The 13,008-nt window shown below is 40.2% G+C and overlaps 1 protein-coding gene across 11 annotated transcripts in view; it reads left to right on the top strand.

Moving 5' to 3' along the window:
- LOC127451867 (C-Jun-amino-terminal kinase-interacting protein 4-like) overlaps positions 1–13,008 on the top strand; it is a 59,270-nt gene that overhangs the window by 32,036 nt on the left and 14,226 nt on the right. For 8 of the 11 annotated variants that reach the window (XM_051716873.1, XM_051716875.1, XM_051716877.1 and 5 more), the window contains 11 exons: positions 1,748–1,805; positions 2,054–2,206; positions 2,455–2,509; positions 5,503–5,633; positions 8,148–8,204; positions 8,329–8,493; positions 8,642–8,816; positions 8,952–9,041; positions 11,535–11,687; positions 12,100–12,271; positions 12,469–12,690. In XM_051716873.1, the coding sequence (XP_051572833.1) occupies positions 1,748–1,805; positions 2,054–2,206; positions 2,455–2,509; positions 5,503–5,633; positions 8,148–8,204; positions 8,329–8,493; positions 8,642–8,816; positions 8,952–9,041; positions 11,535–11,687; positions 12,100–12,271; positions 12,469–12,690 (1,431 nt within the window). The remainder of the gene's footprint in view (positions 1–1,747; positions 1,806–2,053; positions 2,207–2,454; positions 2,510–5,502; positions 5,634–8,147; positions 8,205–8,328; positions 8,494–8,641; positions 8,817–8,951; positions 9,042–11,534; positions 11,688–12,099; positions 12,272–12,468; positions 12,691–13,008) is intronic. The other 3 variants (XM_051716880.1, XM_051716881.1, XM_051716878.1) reach the window with 1 other exon arrangement.

The following is a 13,008-nucleotide window of genomic DNA, read 5'->3' as shown; positions in this document are numbered from 1 at the left end:
AAAAATACCTTTTATTGTTTGTCGTTTGCCGTCAATTTAAGAGATGGTGTGACTGTGGCTGCCTGTAGCCTCCTCTATGTTTCTGTTTGATTTCCGAATGCTCCGTTCAAACAAATAAGGCTGGGCATAGAAATGTATCAGTTCTTCGACTACAAATTCTTCAGACATGTTTAGTAAGTTCTGTTCTCTGTTTATGGTGTGCAGCTGTGTTGTGTTCTGTTGTTTCTATAGCGGACCTGTTTCGGTCCCACTTTATATTTGGTGGCCTTAACTACAATGTACTAATGTTAAATACATACAAGACTATGCATTTACTGTGTAAGTACATGTTGTTATACAAAATTCCCACATTTGCTGTTACTGAGGTTGAGGTATGTAAGGGTAGGGTGAGGGTTAGGATTAGGGATTAGAGTTAGGTTTTGGGGTAAGTGTAACTACAAATGTTAGTATGTACATAATAAGTACATTGTATCAAATGGATAAGTACATAGTAGTTAAGGCCACCTAATATAAAGTGGGTCCCCTGTTTTTAGATAAACAAATGAGTTTTCGCTTGAACACCCCAATGTCACAAGGGTGCTGCGTGAACTGTTGCTCTCGTGCCCTATCATGAACACACACAGGAGATCAACGGTCAGTGAACATTTTCACTAAATAATACATTCGATTTCGGCTTGTTTCTCTCCAAACCTTATCATATGCTTTCATAACAATCATGAGTCTCATGGAATAATTTATTAGACTTCTGAATTATACTTTTGCATTCTTTTGAAGCTTGAAGAGGTGGTCACCATAAAGTGCCATTGTATGACATCACTGAGCACAATTTTTTTTCACAATTTCTCCCTTTGTGTTAAGAAAAAGAAAGAAAGTCATATGGGGTTATAACAACACAGGGGTGATTAAACAATGACTGAATTTTAATTTTTGGGTGAACTAATCCTTTAATGTCTCCGTGTCAAAAAATCTGTGTGAGCTCATTCTTATATCTACATGAACATATTCATTTTTCACTTTTCCCCATTTAACTGAAACATGAAAATTGTGGGGTTGGAAAATTCCGTCATTATTTACTTACTGCCATGTTGTTGCAAACCTGTATGATTTTCTTTATTCCTTGGAACACAAAAGGAGATGTTAGCCTCAGTCACCATTCACTTTCACTGTATGGGAAAAAAAGATGCAATGAAAGTTAATTGTGACCGAGGCTATCTAACTTTCTGCCTAACATCTGCTTTTGTGTTCCACAGAAGAAAGAAAGTTAAACAACATCAGGGTGAGTAAATGATGAATTTTTATTTTGGGTGAACTATTAATTTTTTTGTGTTCTCTTTAGATATAGCAGCGCTTATTTGAATATGCTTAGTCTTGCTGATCTCTCAGGGGTCTCTACACTCTTTCCAGCATCTCTTGGTTTTTCTGTGACCTGTTAACTTTCACCTCACAGCTGTCCATTCCTGTTTCACTCTCCATGTGTCTGTCTGTCTGTCTGTCGAACACATGCAGTGCATGCGCTTAAACACCCGAGTCTGTCTGGTAAGACCATTCATTCATACCTGACCAGCTGTCTCACCTTTACCTGTCTAACCTAAAAATACAGGGTATATACAAATCATCTCAACTCAAACATTTTGGCATGTTTGCACATTGTGATGGGATGTATATCATTGATTCATTGCAATGGTTCATCATCATTTTGTTTTCGTTTCACAGTAATTTGATTTTTTTTAAATGTTGCTTTTTTCAGGCATGAGTCGAGAGGTGGAGAACCTCATTCAGGAAAACGTGCAGTTGTTAGAGACAAAGTAAGCTTGTTTTTTATAGAAATTTTAAATTGTGCTTTTGTTGATGCCAAGTTCTGGACACATTAAGCTGTGGTGCTCATATGGGCAAAGCAGGTTGGAGTCTGGACTCGACGGATTTCGTTAATCCCGAATAAAAGTGTCAACAAATAAGAAATAAATGAATATGCTTTTTAAAATATATTTTTTATTTCCTTAGCATTGTAGTTGACAGTGCAACTTTGCATGGTTTTTGGTGTTTTTGTATGAAGAAATGCCCTGAACGTGGTGAAGAACGATCTGATTGCTCGTGTGGATGAGCTCTCATGTGAGAAGGAGGTTCTTGAGGGAGAACTGGATGCCGTTCTGCAGACAAAAGCCAAACTGGAGGAGAAGAACAAAGAGCTGGAGGAAGAACTCAAAAAGTGAGTCATTGTTTTGTCCAAACTCTCTCCAAATGACACAAGATGCCAAAGAGGTATAGAATAAATCTAGCTTAACATTAGTTTATTTCAGGTTTACAGCTACAGTTGATGTTTTTCACTTAGTTGTATGATTTGTCATGTATATTTGTCTTTTTTATTAGATGTTGATGCCTAATTGCAATAACGTATGTGGACAGAGTATAATTGTTCAGAAATTTAGTGACTCATAAGAATATTCTCTAACGCAGACTGAAAGCAGAGTCAGAGGTGCCTAAACAGAATAATAATAAAGACGAAGATGAGGTGAGTATTCATATGTAAAAACCACAGTAATGCCCTATAGAACAATTACACCTCATACAGTGGGAGATATTTAAAGGAACAGCTCACCGTAAAATTATTATTCTCTCATAATTCACTCACCCTTATGTTGTCTCAAACTCCAACCATACGACTCGAGTTGTTTAATCTGTCTTCTGAAGCGTGTACAGCACTCTGCGCATGCGTCAAACGAGAGGTGATCGCGCCAAGGAGACTGCTGATTTCAAAATTTGTAGTGAAAAAGGAGTTACAGTTGAAGTCAGAATTTTACATACACCTTAGCCAAATACATTTAAACTCAGTTTTTCACAATTCCTGACATATAATTTTAGAAAACATTCCCTGTTTTAGGTCAGTTAGGATCACTACTTTATTTTAAGAATGTGAAATGTCAGAATAATAGTAGAGAGAATTATTTATTTCAGCTTTTATTTGTTTCATCACATTCCCAGTGGGTGAGAAGTTTACATACGCTTTGTTAGTATTTGGTAGCATTGCCTTTAAATTGTTTAACATGGGTCAAACGTTTTGGGGAGCCTTCCACAAGCTTCTCATAAGAAGTTGCTGGAATTTGGCCCATTCCTCCAGACAGAACTGGTGTAACTGAGTCAGGTTTGTAGGCCTCCTTGCTCGCACATGCTTTTTCAGTTCTGCCCAGACATTTTCTATCAGATTGAGGTCAGGGCTTTGTGATGGCCACTCCAATACCTTGACTTTGTAGTCCTTAAGCCATTTTGCCACAACTTTGGAGGAATGCTTGGGGTCATTGTCAATTTGGAAGACCCATTTGCGACCGAGCTTTAACTTCCTGGCTAATGTCTTAAGATGTTGCTTCAGTATATCTAAATAATTTACCTTCCTCATGATGCCATCTATTTTGTGAAGTGCACCAGTCCCTCCTGCAGTAAAGCACCCCCACAACATGATGCTGCCACCCTCATGCTTCACGGTTGGGATGGTGTTCTTTGGCTTGCAAGCCTCACCCTTTTTCCTCCAAACATATCGATGGTCATTATGACCAAACAGTTCAATTTTTGTTTCATCAGACCAGAGGACAGTTTTTGGACACCAAAATGTGAGATCTTTGTCCCCATGTGCACTTGCAAACATTAGTCTGGCTTTTTTATGGCGGTTTTGGAGTAGTGGCTTCTTCCTTGCTAAGCAGCCTTTCAGGTTATGTTGATATAGGATTTGTTTTACTGTGGATATAGATACTTGTCTACCTGTTTCCTCCAGCATCTTCACAAGGTCCTTTGCTGTTGTTCTGGGATTGATTTACACTTTTCGCACCAAACTACATTCTTCTCTAGGAGACAGAATGCTTCCCCTTCCTGAGTGGTATTATGACTGCATGGTCCCATGGTGTTTATATTTGCATACTATTGTTTGAACAGATGAACGTGGTACCTTCAGTCATTTGGAAATTGCTCCCAAGGATGAACCAGACTTGTGGAGGTCCACAATTTTTCTTCTGAGGTCTTGTCTGATTTCTTTTGATTTTCCCATGATGTAAAGCAAAGAGGCACTGAGTTTGAAGGTAGACCTTAAAATACATCCACAGGTACACCTCCAATTCAGTACACCTCCTATCAGAAGCTAATTGGCTAATTGTCTGAATGCTTGACATCATTTTCTGCTTAAAGGCACAGTTAACTTAGTGTATGTAAACTTCTGACCCACTTGAATTGTGATATAGTCAATTAAAAGTGAAACAGTCTGTCTGTAAACAATTGTTGGAAAAAGTACTTGTGTTATGCACAAAGTAGATATCCTAAACGACTTGCCAAAACTATAGTTTGCTAATATTAAATCTGTGGAGTGGTTTAAAAATGTGTTTTAATGGAGGCCGGGGTAGCTCAGTGATAAAAGACGCTAGCTACCACCCCTGGAGTTTGAATCCTAGGGCATGCTGAGTGACTCCAGCCAGGTCTCCTAAGCAACCAAATTGGCCCGGTTGCTAGGGAGGGTAGAGTCACATGGGGTAACCTCCTCGTGGTCGCTATAATGTGGTTGGTTCTCGGTGGGGCGCGTGGTGAGTTGAGCGCGGATGCCGCGGGGGTGGCGTGAAGCCTCCACACGGGCTACGTCTCCATGGCAACGCGCTCAACAAGCCACGTGATCAGATGCGTGGGTTGATGGTCTTAGATGCGGAGGCAGCTGGGATTCATCCTCCGCCACCCGGATTGAGGCGAATCACTACGCGACCACGAGGACTTAAAAGCGCACTGGGAATTGGGCATTACATATTGGGTGAAAAAAATAAAAATAAAATGTTTTAATGACTTCAACCTAAGTGTATGAAAACTTCTGACTTCAACTGTACATTTTGGTCTGTTCTCACCCAAAACTGATCGTATGTCTTCAGAACACATGGATTAAACCTATTGAGTCATATTGATTACATTTATGCTGCTTTTATGTGCTATTTGGAGCTGGAAAGTTTTGTACCCCATTGACTTGCATTGTATGGAGAAACAGACAACATATATCCTTCAATAAATATTTTTATTGTGTTTCACAGAAGAAAGTCATACGTGTTTGAGATGGCAAAAGGGTTAAATAAGAGAGAATTATAATTTTTGGGTGAACTATTCCTTTAATAGTGGAATAATGTTGGTGGTTGAGGAGATTTTACTCACCCTCATATCAATCCAAACCTGACTCTTTCTTCCATGCTGTGAAATACAAAACGAGATGTTTTGAATAATGTTTATGCTACTCTTTTCCATACAATGAAAGGAAATTTCAAGCTCCTAAAATGACAAAAAAAGTCATCTGTATGACTAATGCGCGATATTTCAAAAATATCCGAAGCCATCTCAGAACTTGGTACATCACAAATGATAAAATTTTGGGATGAACTGCTCCTTTAAAATTTGATAAAAAAATTAAATATAAAATAAAAAAATAATTGTTAAAGCCTTATTTAGGTGTGTGTAAGCTTGTGTCCTTTTTTGTAATTTTTTTTCCCACAGAGTGATGTGCCCACAGCTCAGAGGAGAAGGTTCACACGGGTGGAGATGGCTCGCGTTTTGATGGAGAGAAACCAGTACAAAGAGAGACTGATGGAGCTGCAGGAGGCCGTCAGGTGGACTGAGATGATCAGGTAAACATTCCAACAAATAAATTTTTTGTGCCCTTGCAATAGTTTACGTTCCCTCGCAATAAGTTTCGCATTCTCTCAAATCAGTTTTGCATTCTTTCAAATAAATTTTGCTTTCCCTCACAATAGTTTGCGTTCCCTTGTAATAGTTTGTGTTCCCTCATAATAGTTGGCGTTCCCTCGCAATAGTTTGCGTTCCCTTGTAATAGTTTGTGTTCCCTCGCAATAAGTTTTGCATTCACTTGCAATACGTTTTGTGTGCCCTCACAATAGTTTGCGTTCCCTCGCAATAAGTTTTGCATTCCTTCGCGATAAGCTTTGGGTGGCCTTGTAATAGTTTGCATTCCCTTGTAATAGTTTGCGTTCCCTCACAATAGTTTGCGTTCCCTCGTAATAAGTTTTGTGTGCCTTCGCAATAGTTTGCGTTCCCTTGCAATAAGTTTTGTGTGCCCTCGCAATAGTTTGTGTTCCCTCGCAATAAGTTTTGTGTGCCTTCGCAATAGTTTGCGTTCCCTCGCAATAAGTTTTGTGTGCCCTCGCAATAGTTTGCGTTCCCTCGCAATAAGTTTTGTGTGCCTTCGCAATAGTTTGCGTTCCCTCGCAATAAGTTTTGTGTGCCCTCGCAATAGTTTGCGTTCCCTCGCAATAAGTTTTGTGTGCCTTTGCAATAGTTTGCGTTCCCTTGCAATAAGTTTTGTGTGCCTTTGCAATAGTTTGCGTTCCCTTGCAATAAGTTTTGTGTGCTCTCACAATAGTTTGCATTCCTTTGCAGTAAGTTTTGCCTTCCTTCGCAATAAGCTTTTGGTGCCCTTGCAATAATTTGCATTCCCTCGCAATAGTTTGCATTCCCTTGCAATAGTTTGCGTTCCCTCGCAATAAGTTTTGTGTGCCCTCGCAATAGTTTGCGTTCCCTCGTAATAGTTTGTGTTCCCTTGTAATAGTTTGTGTTCCCTTGCTATAAGCGTTGAGTACCCTTGCAATAGTTTGCGTTCCCTCACAATAATTTGTGTTCCCTCGTAATAGTTTGCTTTCTCTCGCACTAAGTGATGTGTTCCCTTACAATAGTTTGCATTCCCTCACAATAAGTTTTCCATTCCCTCAAATAAGTTTTGCGTTCCCTCGCAATAAGTTTTGCATTCCCTTGCAATACATTTTGTGTGCCCTTGCAATAGTTTACGTTCCCTTGCAATACGTTTTGTGTGCCCTCACAATAATTTGCATTCCCTCGCAATATGTTTTGCATTCCCTTGCAATACGTTTTGTGTGCCCTTGCAATAGTTTGCATTCCCTCGTAATAAGCTTTGGGTGCCCTCGCAATAGTTTGCGGTCCCTCGTTATAGTTTTGTTCCCTCGTAATCGTTTGCATTCCCTCGCAATAAGCTTTGAGTGCCCTCACAATAGTTTGCGTTCCCTTGCAATAGTTTGCGTTCCCTTGCAATAAGTTTTGCCTTCCTTAACAAAAAGCTTTAGGTGCCCTCGCAATAGTTTGTGTTCCCTTGTAATAGTTTGCCTTCCCTCACAATAAGCTTTGAGTGCCCTCGCAATAGATTGTGTTCCCTTGTAATAGTTTGCCTTCCCTCGCAATAAGCTTTGAGTGCCCTCGCAATAGTTTGCGTTCCATCACAATAGTTTGTGTGCCCTCGCAATAGTTTGGGTCCCCCTGCAATCATTTTAGTGTTTCCTAGCAATAATTTTTGCCCACCCTTGCAATAGTCTGCACACCCTCACAAAAAGTTTTGGGTTCCCTCGCAATAGTTTGTGTTTCCTCGCAATAAGATTAGCAAGCCCTCGCAATAGTTTGCATTCCCTCCCAATAAGCTTTGCATTCCCTCACAATAGTTTTGATACAGTATACTGTATTAAAACCATGGTTTCCGTCAAAAAACCATGGTTACTTAACCTACTTTTCATAGTTACTAAAACATTACTATAGTTAAACCATGATTTCTGCCAAAAACTATGGTTACTACAGTCTACAATATTACTATAGTAAAACCATAGTTAAATTATGGTATTTGTAGAGTAAAACCGTAATAACCACAAAATTATGATTTTTTTATTACCATATACGTAATATATGTAATAATACATTTTCCTTCATTCTTACTATGGTTTCACTATGAATATCATGGCTAAATATGTATACTATAGTAAAACTATGGTAAATTTATTGCAAAATGCGAAGGCACGCAAAACTATTTCAGAAAATAGTTCCCGCCCTGTCCTCTAAGGGGCTCCATAGATGTACCATTGAATAATAAAAAAATAAAAAAATGTTTATCCAAGTATTATAGAAGCAACACCATTGTCTTGTGAATGTAGTTGTTTTGTTTATTTGTTTCAGCTGTCCTCAGTGTCTGACTAGACCATATTTTTGCGCTCAGCTTGAGCTGTTCTGATACTAATTGCTCTTTTGGAAAGTAGGCCAGTTTTTCTGGCTCATGAAAAAGGACTCCTCATGGTGACTGTCTGGTTGCTTACGGCTCTTCTGCAGTGATATGTGTTGTTGATCCACAGAGCTTCAAGGGAAAACTCTGAAGTTGCCGAGAAGAAGAGGTCAAGCATCAGGCAGTTGTAAGATCTTTTATCCTTTAGAGCTCCTTTAGAAAACCCTCACACATCCATGAGAAATGTAAACTGTTGTTGTCCCTTCTATTCGGCCTGTTCACAGCCAGCTGTCTGTGTGTTCTGTCCACAGCTTCAGCCGTCTATTTAGTTCCTCCAGTTCTTCTACGTCGAGCAACACAGCGAGGGCTCTGCCGTCCAACGTGAAGTACAATCCGCCCAGCATCATGAAGAAGAGCAACACCTTCTCCCAGTTCCCCAGAGAAAAGTCCAAAGCATTCGACTTCCTCCAAGAAGAGTAAGTGCATTGATATTATTGGAAACCTAATATGGAGAAGTCCTTTTCTGGCTTCCAACAGCACATTGAAGTGTTTACCAAAGCAGTTTTATTTGCTGTACTACTCTGGGTTTAAGCTGAATTATTTGCTGGGCTCTCTCTCCATCAGGGTTGACTCAAGTGGTTCTCTGTCCCGTCGCGAGCAGAAGCGTGCTCAGTACCAGCATGTGAAGGCCCATGTGCAGAAGGAGGACGGCAGGGTGACCGCTCATGGCTGGAGCCTCCCGGGCAAATACAAGGCAGAAGTCTATACATACCAAACTCTAAATCCAAAAGCAATGAATGTAATTTATAGTAAACAAAGGGAGCACTCATATTTTGCCTTCAAAACTGGTAGTTTTCAGACTTGCCAACCCTTTTCTTAAAAACACAAAGTGTTTTTTGAAATATCTAATATTGCATTCTTCTGTTCTTTACAGGTTGCCAATGGTGGCTATGCAGAGAACAAAATGAACTTACCAGTTCCTGTGTGCCTCAAGCCATTGGAAAAGAAAGATGCTTCTATGAAGGTAATGCTTCTAAAAAAAGCACAAATATGATGAGTCACAGAGCTTACACTGAGTGATACTGGACCATGCAGTCTTCTCTATTTTTGTGCAAATTTTCTAAACCATTTTGTTAAAGCAATACTGTGCTGAAACTGTTTTTCAATCATTTTTGACTGTTAAGAACATAAATCAAAATTCATTTTATGAATAGGTCTTAGGGTATGGGGATTAATGTTGTGTTCCCTATTGGTTAAAGATGTAGGCTGATATCTGAAAGGTTGTACTGTATGCTTGAGTCCAGCAGGGGGCAAATTATGAACTTTCTTCATTTTCACCAAGACACTCAGATTTTTCAGAGTCATTGTCAATATAATAAGTGAACTGTAAAGGCTGAAACATACTTTATGCAAATTGCTAATGTGTGGTCCAACTGAACATGCTTAACAAGTATTCTTGCATTAATGTGGCGGGAACAATCCTCAGTACTCAGGGGGGCGACAGAGTTACCTTCAAAAGTCTGTGCCATTAAATTGGATGTGTTATTACTGAGGCAAGCTGCTATAAATATACTGACTTTAGCTTATTTGCTAAGCAATGTTTTCTTCATATTGTTGCACAGCCATGACAGCAGTTGACGCACCTTATGGCAACTTTGAGAATGCAAGGTGTACTTGCGTTGTGTTATGAATTGCGGTCTGACACATTTTGGAACGCAAAAACAAATGAAATTGAGCTTGAGTAGCTAGAAGCGTCTGCATTCACTACTTGTTTAGAGTATGTTTCGGCCTTTAGATGCTTTGGATAAAAATGTCTGCTAAATAACAAATTAATTAACCATCAAATTTTTTACAGTCACCTTTCTTTACAGTGCATCCGGAAAGTATTCACAGCGCTTCACTTTTTCCACAATTTGTTATGTTACAGCCTTATTCCAAAATGGATTAAATTCATTATTTTCCTCAAAATTCTACAAACAATACCCCATAATGACAATGTGAAAGAAGTTTGTTTGAAATCTTTGCAAATTTATTAAAAATAAAAAACGAAAAAAATCACATGTACATATGTATTCACAGCCTTTGCTCGATACTTTGTTGAAGCACCTTTGGCACCAATTACAGCCTCAAGTCTTTTTGAGAATGATGCTACAAGCTTGGCACACCTATTTTTGGGCAGTTTCTCCATTCTTCTTTGCAGGACCTCTCAAGCTCCATCAGGTTGGATGGGGAGCGTCGGTGCACAGCCATTTTCAGATCTCTCCAGAGATGTTCAATCGGGTTCATGTCTGGGCTCTGGCTGGGCCACTCAAGGACATTTCTCAGAGTTGTCCCGGAGCCACTCCTTTGTTATCTTGGCTGTGTGCTTAGGGTCGTTGTTCTGTTGGAAGATGAACCTTCGCCCCAGTCTGAGGTCCAGAGCACTCTGGAGCAGGTTTTCATCAAGGATGTCTCTGTACATTGCTGCATTCATCTTTCCCTCGCTCCTGACTAGTCTCCCAATTCCTGCCACTGAAAAACATCCCCACAGCATGATGCTGCCACCACCATGCTTCACTGTAGGGATGGTATTGGCCAGGTGATGAGCGGTGCCTGGTTTCCTCCAGACATGATGCTTGCCATTCAGGCCAAATGGTTCAATCTTTATTTCTCATGGTCTGAGAGTCCTTCAGGTGCCTTTTGGCAAACTCCAGGCAGGCTGTCATGTGCCTTTTACTGAGGAGTGGCTTCCGTCTGGCCACTCTACCATACAGGCCTGATTGGTGGAGTGCTGCAGAGATGGTTGTTCTTCTGGAAGGTTCTCCTCTCTCCACAGAGAAATGCTGGAGCTCTGTCAGAGTGACCATCGGGTTCTTGGTCACCTCCCTGACTAAGGCCCACTCAGTTTGCCCAGGTGGCCAGCTCTAGGAAGAGTCCTGGTGGTTCCAAACTTCTTCCATTTAAGGATGATGGAGGCCACTGTGCTCATTGGGACCTTCAATGCTGCAGAAATTTTTCTGTACCCTTCCCCAGATCTGTGCCTCAATACAATCCTGTCTCGGAGGTCTACAGACAATTCCTTGGACTTCATGGCTTGGTTTGTGCTCTGACATGCACTGTTAACTATGGGACCTTATATAGACAGGTGTGTGCCTTTCCAAATCATGTCCAATCAACTGAATCTACCACAGGTGGACTCCAATCAAGTTGTAGAAACATCTCAAGGATGATCAGTGGAAACAGGATGCACCTGAGCTGTCATGGCAAAGGCTGTGAATACTTATGTACATGTGATTTTTTTCGTTTTTTATTTTTAATAAATTTGCAAAGATTTCAAACAAACTTCTTTCACGTTGTCATTATGGGGTATTGTTTGTAGAATTTTGAGGAAAATAATGAATTTAATCCATTTTGGAATAAGGCTGTAACATAACAAAATGTGGAAAAAGTGAAGCGCTGTGAATACTTTCCGGATGCACTGTATATGAGAAACTGTTGGCAGTCTGTTATGAAATTAGCTATGATTTCCTCTATGCAGCTCTTGTGTGCAGCTGGAGTGAATCTCTCAGGTGGATGGCCAAGTGAGGGAAGCTCTGGGGTTAGTGGTGAGGAGTCTGTGGTGGATACAGACGCCTCCAAGCAGAAGAAAGGATCTCAGAGTAGCCTGGACAAGCTGAAACAGGAACCTAAGGTACAATATTTCAATAAACTCTTCGGTACCTGTGTCGGTAAGGGTCATTCTAGTTGACTACCCACTGTGTAGACATACTCTGTTGTTCACAATATAAATCTCCCTACCTAGTCCACCCAGACTATTGATGAAACTAATCTGCAAAATTTGATCATGAATGGGTCAGTTGTCATGGTTTTGACGTTACAGCCATGAACATATTAACGTATATATCCATCTGTGTTTACATATCACACCTATTTAGTATTCAGCAACTTTGGTGGGGACATTGTTACTCATTTGTCACATCATGTGAAGAGAGTAGTTAATCATAACAGAGGTAATTTACATAAACAAGTAATTTACATAAAGCAAGACAGGGTGCGTTGTTAGAGAGTGTTCTTCATGCATGGGATATGACATGTGTTGACAGGATCATGAGAAGGAGCAGACAGTGCAGGTGGAGATGTCCAGTCAGGTTTGGATCTGTACGAGCACTTACTCCTCCACTAAAGTGATGATCATGGATGTGACGCAGCCCTCTGACCTGCTGGACAGCTTCTATGTCTGTAACTCATGTGTGCTGTGTATCGCCAGTATACCAGGTCAGACATCCAAATCCCGCATAACACGTACTGTTGTACATTATGATTATAGATAGATAGATGGACCACTAATTAAAACAAATTAAGTTTTTGCCACATTTACTTCCCAGAATGGAAATCAGTAGCTTTCATCATTATATAATTAAACATGAAAATCAAAAATAATATTTATATATTAATTCTAATGTGATTTTCAGGTGTTTTGGAGACAGACTATCTCGCAGGGGAAGAGATTCCTCAGGATGTGGAGGCAGGGCCAGACAATTTATTGGCCAGTCACAGCTCACAGGGCAGTGAGGGAGTGTTGAGTGACGTGTCAGTGGTTGGCTGCAGTGCTGAAGAGTCCAGCTCAGGATCTCAGACGGGCAGCACAGGAGCCAATGAACAATCAGCAGAACAAAGTCCTGTCAAAGGCAGTGGTAATAACAGTCTGTGGAACTTTTAACTGAGAAATATGTAACCAGACTTCAGAGCCTTTGCATAACTAAATGCCAGACTTATTTGACACTCATGATTATGCATGTTTATAGAACTGATAGTTCAGCTCTAAATTCTGATAGAATGAGAATAGCATTTAATATGTCTAGTTGTACATTTGCCCCATAGACTTTAGATGTTTACTTGCCCCATAGACTTTTTATTAAACACTTGTCCCTTAAACCCTAGTTGTACATTTGCCCCATGGACTCTAGTTGTGTACTTGCTCCATAGACTCTAGATGTACACTTGCCCCATAG

The sequence above is a fragment of the Myxocyprinus asiaticus genome, chromosome 14 (assembly GCF_019703515.2).
Source record: "Myxocyprinus asiaticus isolate MX2 ecotype Aquarium Trade chromosome 14, UBuf_Myxa_2, whole genome shotgun sequence".
NCBI classification, from domain to species: domain Eukaryota; kingdom Metazoa; phylum Chordata; class Actinopteri; order Cypriniformes; family Catostomidae; genus Myxocyprinus; species Myxocyprinus asiaticus.
This window is presented reverse-complemented; position numbering and strand designations above follow the sequence as displayed.